Raw genomic sequence first — 17,404 nt, 5'->3', positions numbered from 1 at the left:
ATGGTCTCTGAGTGTCTCATGAGTTAGAGACGGGAGAGCTCTTCAGGTATACTTTTTTATCGGATGGCTATATTTCTCAATACTGCCTGTGTACTACACCCTTACTGCTGCTCAGAAAACACAGCCCTAGCCTGGGAGCCCGCTTGAGCTGCCTGTGACCCGCCTACAGCTGAAGAACTACTGGTTGCTCATCCTTGTTACCTTTATACCCACTATGAATGCATAGCTGGAGGCAAAAACTGTATGAAGGGAAACTGGTGGGAGATACCTTCTTTGATTTTATATACTGATACTGTATATAAGCTCTTTGGGCAAAAGTTTATTTCGGCTAATATTTATGCAGGATTTTGTAAAAGTCCTTACTTTGGTGTTCTGCTACCTCATAACTGAAAAGAGGAAGACATGAGCTGCTGATCAAGCCCCTGGAAAATGCCTAATAATTTTCTGCACAGTAACTTGCTGTGAAAAATTTGCCTGAAGTAACCTTAAGTGTATGTGTTTGGGAGAGGGAGGGTGCTCAGACTTGTAAGGCATATTCAACAAGCATTTTCTGCAGACCAGACTATTTTAGAAATATTTTCTATTTTAGAAATGTAGCGATTGAGTTTTCTGAAAGTCATGCCTCACTTTAGAAAATACTGGACTGCATTCTTGTGTCTGCATCAGCTTGAGAATTTAAATCAATCTAAGAATCTCGATGAAGTAGGTCTTTAAAGATTTGAAGGGATGGACTTTAGAGTAAGCATATCCTGCTTTTTAAAGAAATTGTCATGTGTGTCTGTATGTTGTGCTGTGGTTTCGTGTGTTCTCTGTGATGACAGGAATTAATTGCAAACCAGGCTGATGACCAGCTGACCTGAGCCAACTTTTTTTGAGGTTTCCGAAGCATTGCACAAGAGGTTTGAAGGAAAAAGTTTGGGGGCATGTGACAGATAATCTCTTTAGCAGTAAGAATGAAGTTTAAGCACACTGTTGGAAAAGCACTCAGTTCTATGCTGCTCTTTGTTTGAATTAACAATCTCTTGCATAGACTTAGAGTGTAAACTTCTTTGCACTTTAGTCTAATTAAATCGTGGTTGGAGGCTGTGAATGGTAGGGGGAACTGCGCCCTACCCCCGTTTTTTTAATTGTTCAGTGAGTCTGTTGAATAATGAAAGAATTTGCTTGACAGGGTTTTGTAGTGTTTTGTGGTCTTGATGAATTATCGCAGAAGTTAGACGACAGTCTCTTTTGTCCAAAATGCATTGGAACGATTCATCCAATTCCTCAGAAAGTGACAATGAAGCTCATTCAGCCTTTACACAGACTGAGCACAACATAGTTGCAGCTTACTTAATAACAGCAGGTATGGCCATTGGCAAATTGTTGTGTAACTTTAAAAAATAGAACTGTAGATCTGAATGCTCATTTTGTATAGTAACAGAGATGGTATTTCATTTTGTATTACACAAATGTCTGATGGCTTTTCTCTATAGTTTACTGACAAGTTAGCAGTCAGCAAGCTGACTGAAGTGTGGAGAAACATCTAAGTTTTCTCTTCTATATTTGAAGGCAGTGTTGTGTCTCGAAAAATATATTTTGTTGATATGTAATTATAGAAGAGAGTGAGAATTAATTTCTGCCAGCTTGCAAAAGAGATAAAAATAGGGCATAGCTGTCACATCTTGCATTTTTCTTTGATGTGCTCGAAGCTATCTTGAGATTTCTCCTGGGCCACATGTTTGTAGTAATATATGTGTAGTCTGAGCATGTGAGCGGGTGTCTGTTAGGGGGATGTAAGGGGAAGGGTTGGAATGTGACTTTGAGGGAGGGAGCTGGTCATTAATCAGAGAAGAGCAGACTCCAGTTGCAGCTGTATTTTTCACTGATGACACATGTTAGAAAAAGCATGTTGGAAGGCTTGACATTGTGTTCGTTCCCTGTGACTGCAATGGCCTTTGGCTAAACTTGAACCATTATGGAATTATTGGGTTTTTTCCCCTTGAAAACTTTCTCATTGTTATAACCACAAATGCTTCAGTAATGTTTTTCTGAAGCATTGAGTGCTATAGCAACAAAATATTGACCTGACCAAAACCTGAAACCTGCTGTGTTTAAAAATAGACTTTCTATACCTTTATTATGGAAAATTAAATCAGTTTATAAATACTTTATTCGTAGGCTGTACCATACATTGACTATGTTATAACTGGGTTTTAAAATACTTAAAAATATTAATGTACTTTAAGGTTTATATGAAATAGTATTGCTTATGGTCACATTTTATTTAGCATGTCTGTTTGAAGTGGTGTCAAATTGCTGTTATGGTAAAGAGGGTATTTTTGAATGCAAAAGCAATAAATTATTTCAGGTTTTTAGAGAAACTGGGAGAACAGCTACACAGATCACTAGACTTGTTAAGAAGCTGTAGAAGTGGATGATGTTCAAGTATTGGAAGGCTAGATACAAGCTGTAGTACTACCACAGAAGTAACGGGGTCTATTAGGTGCTGCAAATACATATAACACTTGTTATATTTTAATTAAAATTGATCACATTGTATGTAACAAGGTGGTCTTTTCAGATAGCTTGACCACCTGGTGTTAGGGATCATAGCTATCACAGAGATCAATGGGATCAGTCAGAATCAACCCAGCTCTTCTATCTTAATCTTGCATGGAAATGAAATGTCTTCCAAAAAAAAAAAAAAAAAGAAAGTTGGATTACTTTGTGGTTTGGTTTGTTGGGGTTTTTTTTCCTCTTTATAATTGGGGGAGTATAGTAAATCACCTGTAGCTTGGTAATTGCTTTGTTAATGAGGAATGTTTTTGACAGTAAGGTCTGTAACATCTTTGAAAGTATGACTGATCGCTTTGCAAAATGTCTTACCACAGCAAATCTCACATCTGGAAAATTTAAGCTGTGTTAATAAGCAGATGTCTAAGAATAACAATGAAGTATAGATATAGCGTTCATCACTATGCTGCTTTTTAAAAGTTTTGAGTGAATGCTTCTCTCTTTTGCAAATAATTGTTTTCTGAGAAGTAATTAAGTATTGTACTGTACAGTGGTCAGTGTGTTAATTTTAGAGATGACAACAAGGGTACTCGCACTGCAGGAAGCAGTACTGCCTCACGGATCTCCTTCACCTTATAATGGTGAGATGCTCTGGTATCATTTTAAAATGCTAACTGGAAAAGTAAATTCTGTGTTATATATGGACCTAACCTTCATTGTTTTGATGCTACTACCCATGTGTCTTGTTTAACTCTGTTAGGGCTTGTATTTGCATTTGGTCTGCCTTTATTTTTTGTTGCTTCCCTGGGAAGAAGGAAAATAAGAAATGCTTCTGCTCTTGGTCATGGGGTTTTTATCTTCATCTTCACAAAACTACATGGTTTAATTAAAGAAATATGGAAATAGTTGTCTAACCCAAAGATGTTTCACAGGCCAAGTGGCAGCATCCATGTGCTTCTTCTGAATCACATGAGTTCATCCCAGCTGATGATTTCAGGTTACTGAAAGGCTTGGGCTTGGTCTGCACTCCCCGCCCTCTAAGAAATCATAGACTCATAGAATCGTTTAGATTGGAAAAGACCTTTAAGATCATCATGTCCAACCATTAACCTAGCACTGCCAAGTCCACCACCTAACTATATCCCTAAATGCCACATCTACATGTCTTTAAAATACCTCCAGGGATGGTGACTCAACCACTTTCCTGGGAAGCCTGTTCCAATGCTTGACAACCCTTTTGGTGAATAAATTTTTCCTAATATACAGTCTAAACCTCCCTTGGTTCAACTTGAGGATGTTTCCTGTCGTCATATCATTGTTACTTGGGAGAAGAGACTGACACCCACCTCCCTAGAACCTCCTTTCAGGTAGTTGTAGAGAGCGATAAGGTCTCCCCTGAGCCTCCTTTTCTCTGGGCTAAACAACCCCAGTTCCTTCAGCTGTGTCTCACAGGACTTGTTCTCCAGACCCTTCACTAGTTTCATTGCTCTTGTAATGGGCTCTGCTTAGCTGCTACCTGGAGAAACTTTGTTCTTCTATTTGACCTGATTCTTGGAAACAAGAGAAGAGATTATTTCTTGAATCTGCATGCTTTTTCTCACTTTGTTCAAGATGGAATCCATCTTCTTTATTACATTTTGCTCCCCAGAACATTTTTTTTTTCTCTATTATTATGATGCTAAAATTTTTAATGAACATAGTCTTAGTAATTTCCACTTTCTCTTCCCTGGTTTGGTTTGGTTCCCTCCCCTTCCCCCCTTTTATTTTAAGATTGGGCTTTGAAGCACTGAAGTGTGTCTAGCAGGATCCTTCCTTCACCCTGAGGATAAGAGTTTACAGTCCTCTTGGATTTCTGATTTCATACTTGGTAGCTGTAATATTTGTTAAAGCATGCCTCATAAGAAGCCCACACTGCTTTATAAACTTGTAATCCTATTTTGCTTCCTCTCTCCCAAAAGATGACATAGTAACTGTCAACAGGAGAGCTGATAGAACTGGCACTGTGAGTGCTTTGACTATGGTACTGGTTTCAGATCACATCCCAAGCTCCCTGCTTTTGTCCATTTTAGGGGCTCATAGCATCACCATGTCATTCCTGAAATGTGTGAATATATGATATGATAGCTGATGGTATCTGTGTGGCTATGCATCTCCAACATCATCTGTAATGTATTTTCTGTGTACTAAGCAGGAGACTTGCACCTGAGAACAGACATACTTGGTGTTTTTGAAAAGAGAATGGAGAGATAGCCAAGAATTAATTATAATTTTGCCTCAGTTGATTTTAAAATTACTGAACCTGTGAAGAGTTTCTGTAGTGTAGGAAATTGGTACTGATTAATAAAATGTTGCAGTGAATTCAGAGCAGCCCTGTGGAGAAGGATTTGGCAGTACTGGTGGATGAAAAACTGTCTGTGAGCCGGCAATGTGCGTTCTCAGCCCAGAAAGCCAACCGTGTCCTGGGCTGCATCAAAAGAAGTGTGGCCAGCAGGTTGAGGGAGGGGATTCTCTGCCTCTACTTCGCTCTCATGAGACCCCACCTGCAGTGCTGTGTCCAGCTCTGGGGTCCCCAACATAAGAAGGCCATGGACCTGCTCAAGCAGGTCCAGAGGAGGCCACGAAGATCATCAGGGGGCTGGAGCACCTCCCCTGTGAGGACAGGCTGAGACAGTTGGGGTTGTTCAGCCTGGAGAAGAGAAGGCTCCAGGGAGACCTTACAACAGCCTTCCAGTACTTCAGAGGGGTTGCAGGAAAGGTGGAGAGGGACTCTTCATCAGGGAGTGAGTAATAGGATGAGGGGTAACGGTTTTAAACTGAGAGCGAATAGATTTAGATTAGACATAAGGAAGAAATCCTTCACTGTGAGGGTGGTGAGGCACTGGCACAGGTGGCCCAGAGAAGCTGTGTCTGCCCCCTCCCTGGCAGTGTTCAAGGCCAGGTCGGACGGGGCTTTGAGCAACCTGGGCTAGTGGAAGGTGTCCCTGCCCATGGCAGGGGGGGTGGAACTAGATCATCTTTAAGGTCCCTTCCAATCCCATTCTGGGATTCTATGAAACTTCTTACGTGAGTTTCAGGTACAAATTTAAGTAATTGAAATGGAGAAACTCCATTTTAAAAGTTGAACAATTGGTGGTGTATCTAGTGTCCATTATCCAAAGTATCATTATATTTTTATGTATGTTATTATGACTGCACTGGCTTTTCATCTGCTCTTTTTCATATCTGTCATGGTATTAACATAGCTCTTGCTGAGCATAGTGGTTCCGATGGTACTTCTGATGTATATTTGACTCTAGAAATGTCTGTCTCAGTTTGATGCACTGGGGTGTGTCCTGGTATTTACAAATCTATGGATTGTGTTCCTGTGGACTGCCAGTGATGAAGTCCACAAGACTTTCCACGATTTGAAGGAATTTCCGTACTGATACCAGTTGAAGTCTTCAAAATTAAACTAGAGCTGAAGTGCTTGGAAATTATTCTTGCCCTCAGGTTTTTTAACCCTGCTGATTTGAGGTTATTGTTTGAACTGCAGTGTGTTTGTAGTCTGACTATAAACTAATGTTAGAGATTTTTAACTCTGTGCTGCATCACTGACAGTGACAGAGACGGAAGAACATTGTATTATGCTTAAAAACTGTGCTGCCCTTTCCACAGAGGCGTGTCAATAAAAGTTAAGCTGTGTGTGTCAGATTTTTGGCGGAGCCAATAGGGGAGCAGAAATCCCATCAGTGAAGGTGGTGGAATGCCAGGGAACTGGAGCAGGATAGGCGGTGACTGTGAAAGAAGATGGGTCTGCTTTTGGAAGTCCACATTCAGTATGACAGCCATTCCCTTAAGCTCCTTACAGAATTATGCCTCAGATCTGCAATGATGAAAATTATAGTGTTTTGACTCATAGGTGAAACTTTTTGAATTTAAAAAAAAAAAAATTCTGAGGCGCATTTCCGTGGATGATGTGTTGTTAGACTTTTACCAAAATAACATTCCACCATGCGCTTGTAATTTAAGGTGCCCAGGCTGTAAGTGTTTGTAAGTTTAAGATTTGGTGCAGTGATACAGTAACAGCTGTGCCAGACTAGGGAATCTATGAACAACTTACAAATTCCTGTTATTATTTACAAGTTATTTTTTAAATGACTGTGTTTGTTTGAACATGTTGTAATTCTCCGTTTTATTGATAAGGGCTGTGAGTTTTTCTCTGCTGAGGTTAAGGGGGAATTTTTAACCTTATTGGCTCTTTATTAATAGTTTATATTATTAGTGGGTTAGTAAAATTTTAGAGGATAGGAGTTTACTCTGGATATCTCTGCCACAAGCTAGTGTCTGAAGAGAATAAAACCACAACCAAAAAACCCCTTGTTTTGTGGGAGTGCCATGTAAACTCACTCCACAAGCCATGCAGTAGAATTTGGCTAGGAAGGAGAAATAGCAGGAGAAAAGGAGGATCTGGAGGTTTTAATACAGGATACCAGGATCAAAAATCTTGCTGATGCACAGTGTCCTGAAGGTGTCCCGGGCACCTCAAAGGCATTAAGTCCAAAGCAAATTTCAGAGGGATTGAACATGATGAGAGGAGGATGTACATTTTAGCTTTAGTACCATATTTCTTTATTACAACTCTGTCTACTGGCCATTTCTTATGTTGCCTAATAAGAGACTTCACAGTCTGAGTCAAGCCAGACCAAAAAGGTTTAAAAATGCACAGGTTAGTGAAGCAGAAGCAAGTTCAGTGCAGAGCTGGACTTTTACCATGACAATGACACAGCCCTAGAGCTTGTCAGATGGAGAAAATAGCTCTGGTGCAGGCCCAGCTGTGCTACTGTGGCAGGCTGTGCCGATCATCCAAACTGCTTGAAAAGTCTTAGAAAATACCACTTGCAGCAACCTGAGCCAACTCTAATGCTTGCAAAGAATTGAGACATCATGTACAGAGAGGGGAGTAGTTTGTCTAGAATAGCGGTAGCAAAGTCAAAGCTCCTGTATACCTTTTGCACAGGATTATTGTCTGAATGCACAGGGGAAACTTTCTGCTGAGAAAGGCAGATCTCAGATGGTGGCAGGGGCCTTTTGCTAGATCAGATTCGTCATAAACCCCACATTTTTTTTGGCCAGTCACCAACCTGCATTCTTTTTTGCCATGGAAGATAGCACTGTACTTGGTGGTTGGAGTGTTTGAATTGTAATCCTAGAGACTTTTGAATTTCTGCTATGCTTGTCATTGCATCAGAGGTTCCAGGTTTGGCAAAACGCTCCACTTACTGAATCCAAGTGAAAGTTACCTGATTGGAAAAGCATTTCTCTCCTTTTCAGGTGTCTATCCTCTTTGAAAAATTGTGATTCACTGAAAATAAAACTTGTTTAAGACTTAGATATTACAATAGGCTGCATTTTCTTCTGCATGTATATTACTGGCTGGTGTTTATCTTTTTTAAGTTTCCCTTTTTCTGTTTTTACAGGAACGATAAGCATTTTCAGTAACATTGTTGTGTTAGGCATCTTTGTTAAGTACAAAGAGCTTCGGACAGCAACCAACGCAATTATTATCAACTTGGCTTTTACTGACATTGGTGTTAGTGGCATTGGTTACCCCATGTCTGCTGCCTCAGACCTATATGGAAGCTGGAGATTTGGATATACTGGATGCCAGGTATTGCCATTCAGTCAGACAGAAAGTTTTGAGCACTTAAAAGCAAACTGAGAAATAAGTAGTAGCTCTTCCTGATACTAGTTACTTTAAGAGATAAGATGGAGATGCAAAATCTGACTCTAGACCTGAAGCTGATGTTCTGTAATGTCAGCAACTTCTGGATGTAAGATTTCATATGAATTTCATTACAAACTTGTATCCATAATCTGAAAACATTAAAGTGTAACCTTATATTTAGCAACTAGAGATTTTAAATTAGCTTTACGAAGGCTTAGAAAATTAAAACCCCAGATGAAGAGTGTTTTAGTAGTACATGCACATTTGATGACTTATTTGATATTTAAAAGACTTTGCATGTGGCTACTGTTTTGATAATGAGCTTGACAGGTCTTAATGAGTTCTGCCTGGCAAATACATGTTCTTTTTGGTGGGACTATTAGGATATCCAAAATGAAGACCTACAAGACTATCAGTCTCCATTAAAGATTTAGCTGAGTTTTAATTGCTGCCTATTTTTAAAAACAGAGCAACTGAAAAATTATGCTTCCATAACTTTACCCATGCTCTTTTCTTGCTGTGTACTGTGAGTTAAATCTACTTTTTAAAAAAACTGTTGAGCTTAAGTGCCTAGGAAAATGAGCAGTAATGTGAAGGCATATGCTGAAAATGTGACTCAAGGAAAATATTAGCAACACTATATGTTTTGGACCTTTTTACAATGGATATTTAGAACAGTCTGACATCACTTGTCTGAGTACACAGTTATTTCAAGCTCAAAATTCAGTGACTGTTTGACAGGAAGCCTCACTTTTAACATCTTCGAATCTAGACTGACTTACAGTGGATTGAAGTTGATGTGAAATCTCAGTACCAATGCTTTGGGAGTTAAGATCACTTGAAACACAACTCATGTCAGCCTAAACCAAATGAATCCTGTGAATTGAGATGGCTGAATATCATGTGGTTCTGTTATAACCCCTGGTGGCATATGGTCTGGCACAGGGCTCTGTATTTCTGGGGTATCAGTGGTAACACAGCCCTCCCAGGCATCCTTCCTGGTCAGGTGCCCATGGGATGACTGGGAAGATGCATTTGGAGCTTGGTGGAATTGCAGCATATGTTACTCTGTGCAGTAGATCTGACACATGTAAAATGGGGGCCAGTGGGGAACATCAGTGTACCGTATCTGTGAAATAAGTGTAGTTATACAACAGGAAAGAGTGACAATTCAGGACTTCACATTTGCTAAAGCCATGACTTTTTTGATGAATCAAATGTTCTTCAGGTTTCTTTAACATATATCAAAAGCATGAGTTGAACGTCCCTCAACCTCCAAACTCTATCTCTGAATCTCAAAATTTACTTACTGAAGTATGGCGTTTGTTTGCTTTTTAGACTACTGTCTTTAGGATTTTTGATGTGCACACAGGCAGGTTGCTTTTGAAATGTTTAATTTTAAATGAGTCAATTTATTGCCATATTTTTGCATCATTTATCCATATTGCCTGCATTGAATTAGTTCCTTCAGTATCTTGCTTATGGAGGAAAATACTGGTTCAATGTAATGTATTGTGGTGCCTTCAGTTCAGGCCACAAATCTGTGCTTGTACCTTTGACAGATTTCTCAGAAAAGGTGTTTTATTTTTTTTTTGTTTAAATTTCAGATCTATGCTGCCTTAAATATCTTTTTTGGGATGGCGAGTATTGGTTTGCTCACTGTTGTTGCAGTTGACCGTTATCTGACAATCTGCAGGCCTGATATAGGTACTGTACTTATGGTCAAAAATCATTCAGTGTTGGGCTTCTAAGAAATAAGAGTCTAATTGTATTGTTTTCTCATGAATGACTCCATAATTACAGTGCTGCGCGTAATTTGAATTTAAGGCATGATCCTACTGCACTTGGTTACGTTAGTTATCTGGTTGGCATGGATGGTACTGCTTGTGGAAGTGAAAATGTCACAGTTAGGCCATTACTCTGTTTATAAGCTGTATTTTCATGGCTGCTTCCAGACTTTAGAGGGCCACATACATATACAGAAGCATATGAAAAGCCTCTAGCTGCAGGAGAGTCAAGTGGGTGTGTGCCTCTAGCGTTGTGTTAACACTGTACTGGATGTTTTTCTATCGTCTCTGTTACAGCTGTATTGCAATAGTTAATTCCTCCCCCTGCAATCATGTGAAGATACACTTGAATGTAGTGTTGCATAATAAGCTTTTTGGCATGGGGTTGGGATCAGGTATTGCCTATATGCTGTGAGTTGGAATGGATGATGGTATTTAAGTAGCGTTACAGGCTTGTAAACTCGAGATGTCATTCAGCAGTACGAAACAGGTATGCTACAGTGTTTAGGAGTGTAGGCCTTTGAAAGGATCATTATTAACTTGATATGTGCTTGCTGGAAGCCACTTGTCATTCAAATTCAACACTGGAAAGAAGCAAAAGTTGACAGCGGTTTGTGATTTTATGTGCTTGGCCACAGGAAGAAGAATGACTACCCGTAGCTATGCCACTCTAATCCTTGCTGCTTGGATAAATGCAGTATTTTGGGCTTCCATGCCTACTGTAGGCTGGGCTAGCTACGCTCCAGATCCGACAGGAGCAACATGCACAGTAAACTGGAGGAAAAATGATGTGTAAGATTCCTCTTCACCTTTTCTTTGAAATTTGCTGTCTCAATGAAGGCTAAGATCATTTAATTCACCACTATATGAGCATAACTTTTTCTTTCTGAAGTATGAAGCCTAATTTATAAAAATAATTTTAAAGCAATGGAAATAATATAAAGCAAGTCTAGAAAAATCGTAGGAATTGAGCTGTGTTTGAAAACTGCAAGACTTATAGTTGCTAATAAAAAAAATAAAGAAATTATTCCTAATTCTTTAAAAGCTTGTTTTAAAATTTCGTAACCAAATCAAAATATCAAATTCTGTAGTAACTTTTCCTGGATGGCTATTTGTAAGTTACTGTATTTTGTTTTTCTGTTTTATCAGGTCCTTTGTTTCCTACACAATGAGTGTAATTGCTGTTAATTTTGTTGTACCCTTAACAGTCATGTTTTACTGTTATTACAATGTTTCCCGGACAATGAAACAATATGCGAGCAGTAGCTGCCTGGAGAGCATCAACGTAGATTGGTCTGACCAAGTAGATGTGACAAAGGTATGGCAAATGAAGGCATGTTTTGTTTTAAGCATGTTCTTTTGTGTTAAAGTCTTGGGGACAAAGAAACAGTACAGCCTTTTAAGCATATCTGTTTCCCACATTCCCCCTTTTCCTTTGTACTAAATATTGGCTGAAATTTAGCCTTGATGAAAACTCTTGGCTTGACTTAGAACACTAGATTCTTTGCTTTTGACCTAATACTCTTTCCAGATGAATAGCTACTTTGAAGGCTGCAAGCAATGTGAATTTTCCTTGCCTCTGCCCTCTGTCATTACACAGAAATGTACCTCAAAGGTGTCCTAGGAGGACTTTTACTCTTTGTGTCTGCAGAGTCCTTTAGGCTTTCTGCTGGGTTCCCAGGTGTATCTGGTCTTAAATGGATTGGTCAACTCTGATTTGAACTCATGACCTAGAAATGAAAATCCATTTCCAAGCTCCTGAGCTGTGTGATTCAAATCCCTTGTTCTTTTCTATCTGATGAGCATATCTCTTTCTTATGTAAATGGTAGCAAATATGAGTTATGGCATAAAATGCTATATCCTTCCTGGAAGACTGACATTCTTTTAACACATAAAAGTACTTGAGAACGCTTGAAGTTCACTAGCTTCTTTGATTTTGTGTAAAGATATGTTTTGTGGTTGGGCATGATGAAAATGTGAGAGAGAATTGGACAGAAGACTATGTACCTATGCTTTTGAATTACTTATCAATACAAACTTCACATTCCTTGGAAAACTTTCTTATTGTTAAATTCTGAAAAATGGTATTTCTACCTAAAAATAATAATTTGAGCATTTTGCTCTTCTGAAGAACTTTCAGAATGCTTGATACTAAGAATTCAATTATAAATCTAGACTCACATTTGTGAAGAAAATGCATTTTTTCTGTTTTGCAGTAGAAGACACTGAGTTATATTTTTAGAGAATAAGGAAAAAGAGAAAAGACTGAAGCTTTGGAGTTAAGCAGTATCTTTCTTTAGAACTGGACTACTTGCTTTTCCACATCTTCTAAGTTTTCTATGCACCAAGCAGACTTCTAAACAAAAGAGTTTTTTCTTTACAATATCCATAGGTATTGTGTTTGTATTTAAATAGGAGTCTTCCATGGAGAGAGTTACTGCTTGTTTATTGGTCATGCTCTAGACCAGCTTATATGAAGTAGCAATTTACTTCTTATTTCTCATTTTGTTCATCACTGGGAGACAGAATAAGGGTATAGGTAAACAACACTAGGGAATCCTGGCATGTAAAGAGCCCTGCAGTTTTGTTTGGTTTTCTAGTGATTTGTTTTCTTCTCTTGATAAATTTCATATTTCCATTCCTGTTTCCATTCCTGATTTATGTCCCTGACAAAAGCCAGATAAGTCTGTCCCTGTTGATTCTTCTCCTAGCCTCCCACTACCCCCAGTTTGTTGCTGTTCAGTTCTAGCTGTGGAGTGGTGTGTTCTGATGTGTGAACCCCAATATGCCCTGACTCTTCTCTCTGACAGGCAGGCAGAGAAGACACAACTGCTCAGATATCTCCTTGGTATAATGCTTGAACATGGCTATCATGCTTCATTAAACCAAGCAGACACTTCTGGGTTCCTTAAGTATATGGGCTGAGCTTTTGTATCCTAGAATATTTACTTTATTTAATTGTACCATAGTTAAGCTTTAGGAAACATTTGTATTAACAGATTTATTAAACGTTTGGCTTAGATCTTTCTCTTTGTTCATATTTGTAGTTTTTGATAGCATCCCTCAGTGACCTGTTATGGTCCTCTCTGGACATTGAAACTTGATGGACAGATTTAACATAATCAGTAGTGCTGACTGTAAAGGAAGATTATACGTAGTGAAATAACAGCGTGCCAAAATACACAGCAGTGTGATGTGCTATTAAATCCCTGAAGTGAGATTTCATTATAATCTGTCAAAATTTGTCAAGTTGCTGGTTTACATGGTGTTATTTTATTCTGTATAGCTCTGTTTTCACACAGCTGCATGTGCTTTTGAGGTTAGGTTGTGAGGTCTTCATTTTCAGGTAATACTGGCTATGTGTCTGTTCCTCTTGTTTTACAGATGTCTGTTGTGATGATTGTAATGTTCTTGATGGCATGGTCTCCATATTCTATTGTGTGTTTATGGTCTTCCTTTGGAGACCCAAAGAAAATTTCTCCTGCAATGGCTATCATAGCTCCTCTATTCGCAAAATCCTCCACATTCTATAATCCCTGCATTTATGTTGTTGCAAACAAAAAGTAAGTGTTCCTAATTTAGTATCAGTCTACTTCATGATTTTTGCATATCGTCTAACTATAGAAGGATCATCTGTAAAATATGATAAACTGATTAGCAAAGAGTTCAAAGGGTAAGCCAATGTTGATTTACTAAAGATGACATTTTGGACAGGAAAGTCTAAAAGAAGTTGTTTTGATCATCATCAGAACATACTGAGTTGATAAAGATTTTTGAGAGCACATTAACAAAGCTTTTGTAAAAGAGTTTTGAAAGTCCTTTTGTGGTTTCTCAAAGGCACTCATTACAGAATTTGGGTTGCATCAGCAGTAGACTGGTTTTAATGATTGTGATCAAAATGTGTAGTGGCTTAGTGACATGTAACTTCTGTAGTTTCCTTGCTTCGTTTGGGATGTGTCATATTCTGACTGATTAGGATGAATTGACACTTTTCATCAAAGTAAAAAACCTAAGCCTATTCTTCTGTTTTGAGCAAGCTTATCAAATGCTCTAACCAAGCCAGTGCCACTGACTGAAAACTGGATTTTCAAAGAGGTAGCCTTCCTTTCTCTACTACCAACCTAGAAGCAGAGCCTGTGATCTCTGTCTAGGTGAACTTATCTGATCCTGATGAGTCAGTGAAAAACCATCTTTTTTCCCCATTCTGTAAGTTCATCTTTGTTGTGGCTATACCCTGTTCTGAGATATGCAAAAGCTGCTGTGATCCCTGTTGTAGAAGAAACACTGAACTGAGTTATTCCTGTACATGGAAGTGAAAGAGACTTGGATCCTTTTGATTCCAAATACACCCTTTTTTATGATAAATTTTACTAAAATTGAAACCCGTTGTAATACTTAAGGCCAGCTCACCCAGTTTTTCTTTGTATTTGGTTCTTCAGCCAACAATATTTCTGCTTTCCCTTTCTTGTCCTCTGCAGGTTTCGGAGGGCAATCCTGGCAATGGTGCGATGTCAGACAAGAGAAGAGATAGCTATAAACAATGCCTTGCCCATGAGTGTATCTCAAAGTGCACTGACATCATAGAACTCATGTCATTTGCCTGGATGTGTTACATGGAAAGGAGTGAAATCTGGGTTAAAGTTAATTAATCTTTTGGAAGATTAATCTTTTGGAAGATTAATCTTTTGGAATAATAATCTGCCCCAGCCAGCCTGGGGCTGTTAATCACAGTAATCTTTTTAAGTAGGTTAAGAAGACAAAGCTGCTAAGACTTTAGTTTTTGAGAGTGAGGTTTATTGGCTCAATAAGTCTGTCCCAAACAAAAAAGGCCAGTGAAATGGTCACTGTGACTCTTACAGGGTTGGACAAGGTGACACAGGGCAGGGAGAGACTGAAGCAAGAAGTGCTTAGGTTCATTAACATAGATTTTGCACCTGTAATTCCTTTCATGAATTACTTTCCCTCAACTTCCCTTGAAAGTTTTCCAGACTTGAAATATTCTGGATTCTCCCTGTGTCAATATATTTCTATACCAAGTGTCTGTGTTGATATGCTTTGCAAAGTTCTGTTTCTGTGAATATGTTAAGATATCAAAATATCTAGCCAAACCCTGTAGAACTTGTTATCAGCTGTTAGGATTTTAAAGGAGTTTTAGGATATTTAATGTCTTTTTAAAGTTTTGGCTCATAAAACAAAATTAATTTGTAAGAAAGACAGCTTTTGTTTTAGTAGTAGTACATTTCTAGTGCTTGTGACTGCACAGCAAATCCTGAAAATGAGACAAAATGCACCCTAAAGCTTGATGCTTGGGAGCCACGTAAAACCAAGTAAATATTTATGGTCATTCCTCAACATTTCTCAGTCAGTCTCATGGTTCTATAGGTCTGTTGTGTAATTTTCAAAAAATACCTTTGGTGATGTGAGCAATGGATTTATCCAGGATGGAAAAGATGACTGTGTACAGATCTATTTATGAATGGTAGTATATGAACTCTTGATGATTCTCAGATTTTGAGAATAAATATCTTTTATTAGGTATTGCATGCTTCTGAAGTTCGGCTTTGCAGACTGTAATTTATTTGAAATATACATATGGTTTTTTGGTTAAAAAAGTTTTAGAGGATTTTTTAAAAGCTCTGGAATCTAGGCTTCCTATTAATTTGTAATTTTTAGTATTAAAGAAAATGCTATGCAATATCATCATGCTGTACTAGATTTTCTTCAGAAACCTTGGAACACTTTATGGACAGTAACTAATGCATTGCCTCTTAGAAGGAGCAAAGAGATATTTTCACAGAATCATCAAGGCTGGAAAAGACCTTGAAGATCATCTAATCCAACCATAAATCTAACTCTGATCGTTCCCAACTACACCATATCCCTTAGCGCTATGTCAATGCGACTCTTAAACACCTCCAGGGATGGGGACTCCACCACCTCCCTGGGCAGCCCATTCCAACGCCCAACAACCCCTTCTGTAAAGAAATGCTTCCTAATATCCAGTCTAAACCTTCCCTGGTGCAACTGGAGGCCATTACCTCTTGTCCTATCGCTTATTACTTGGTTAAAGAGACTCATCCCCAGCTCTCTGCACCCTCCTTTCAGGGAGCTGTAGAGGGTGATGAGGTCTCCCCTCAGCCTCCTCTTCTCCAGACTAAACCCCCCCAGTTCCCTCAGCCGCTCCCCGTATGACCTGTGCTCCAGACCCTGCACCAGCTTCGTTGCCCTTCTCTGGACACGCTCGAGTCATTCAATGTCCTTTTTGTAGTGAGGGGCCCAAAACTGAACACAGGAATCGAGGGGCGGCCTCACCAGTGCCGAGTACAAGGGTAAGATCCCTTCCCTGTCCCTGCTGGCCACGCTATTGCTGACACAAGCCAGGATGCCATTGGCCTTCTTGGCTCCCTGGGCACACTGCTGGCTCCTGTTCAGCCGGCTGTCAGTCAACCCCCCCCAGGTCCCTCTCTGACTGGCAGCTCTCCAGCCACTCCTCCCCAAGCCTGTAGCGCTGCTGGGGGTTGTTGTGGCCCAAGGGCAGCCCCCGGCATTTGGCCTTATTGAAACTCCTCCAGTTGGCCTCAGCCCATGGCTCCAGCCTGTCCAGGTCTCTCTGCAGAGCCTCCCTACCCTCGAGCAGATCAACACTCCCACCCAACCTGGGGTCATCTGCAAACTGACTGAGGGTGCACTCGATCCCCTCATCTAGATCATCAATAAAGATGTTAAACAGGAGTGGCCCCAACACCGAGCCCTGGGGGACACCACTCATGACCGGCCGCCAACTGGATTTAACTCTGTTTACCACAACTCTCTGGGCCCAGCCTTCCAGCCAGTTTTTTTACCCAGCAAAGCGTGTGCCCATCCAAGTCACGAGCAGCCAGTTTTGCCAGGAGAATGCTGTGGGAAACGGTGTCAAAGGCCTTGCTAAAGTCAAGGTAGACAACATCCACAGCCTTTCACTCACCCAGTAAGCAGGTCGCCCTGTTGCAGAAGGAGATCAGGTTTGTCAGGCAGGACCTGCCTTTCATAAACCCATGCTGACTGGGCCTGAGCATCTGGTTGTCCATTATATGACTTTTAATGGCACTCTAGATGACCTGCTCCATGACCTTCCCTGGCACCAAGGTCAGACTGACAGGTCTATAGTTTCCTGGATCTTCCTTGCTGCATCTCTTGTAGATGGGTGTCACATTTGCCACCCTCCAGCCCAATGGGACCTCCCCAGTTAGCCATGACTTCAGGCAAATCATGGACAGCGGCTTGGTGAGCACATCTGCCGACTCTTTCAGCACCCTTGGGTGTAACCCATCCAGTCCCACAGACTTGTGTGCATCCAAGTGGTGTAGCAGGTCTCTGACCACCTCCTCTTCAACTGTGCTGACCTCAGCCTGCTTCCCCAATTTTATTACATACTAA

The 17,404-nt window shown here is 39.9% G+C and overlaps 1 protein-coding gene across 1 annotated transcript; it reads left to right on the top strand.

Annotated features, from left to right (window-relative positions):
* Positions 1–845: 845 nt before the first annotated feature.
* Positions 846–15,577, top strand: RRH (retinal pigment epithelium-derived rhodopsin homolog). The gene is made up of 7 exons (XM_074903971.1): positions 846–1,345; positions 7,953–8,143; positions 9,808–9,907; positions 10,626–10,779; positions 11,137–11,305; positions 13,373–13,551; positions 14,467–15,577. The coding sequence occupies exons 1-7, from the start codon at positions 1,240–1,242 to the stop codon at positions 14,570–14,572; spliced, it is 1,005 nt and encodes a 334-aa protein (XP_074760072.1). The 5' UTR covers positions 846–1,239; the 3' UTR covers positions 14,573–15,577.
* The last annotated feature ends 1,827 nt before the right edge of the window (positions 15,578–17,404 follow it).

The sequence above is a fragment of the Athene noctua genome, chromosome 4, assembly GCF_965140245.1.
Source record: "Athene noctua chromosome 4, bAthNoc1.hap1.1, whole genome shotgun sequence".
Classification (NCBI taxonomy): Eukaryota; Metazoa; Chordata; class Aves; order Strigiformes; family Strigidae; genus Athene; species Athene noctua.
The sequence above is the reverse complement of the archived record's forward strand: the minus strand, read 5'-3'. Positions and strand labels throughout refer to the sequence as shown.

Coding starts and splice junctions, on each gene's coding strand:
- RRH (XM_074903971.1), top strand. CDS start 1,240: ATGCATTGGAACGATTCATCCAATTCCTCAGAAAGTGACAATGAAGCT. Junction 11,306..13,372: donor ACCAAGTAGATGTGACAAAG/GTATGGCAAATG, acceptor CTTGTTTTACAG/ATGTCTGTTGTGATGATTGT. Junction 13,552..14,466: donor TATGTTGTTGCAAACAAAAA/GTAAGTGTTCCT, acceptor TGTCCTCTGCAG/GTTTCGGAGGGCAATCCTGG.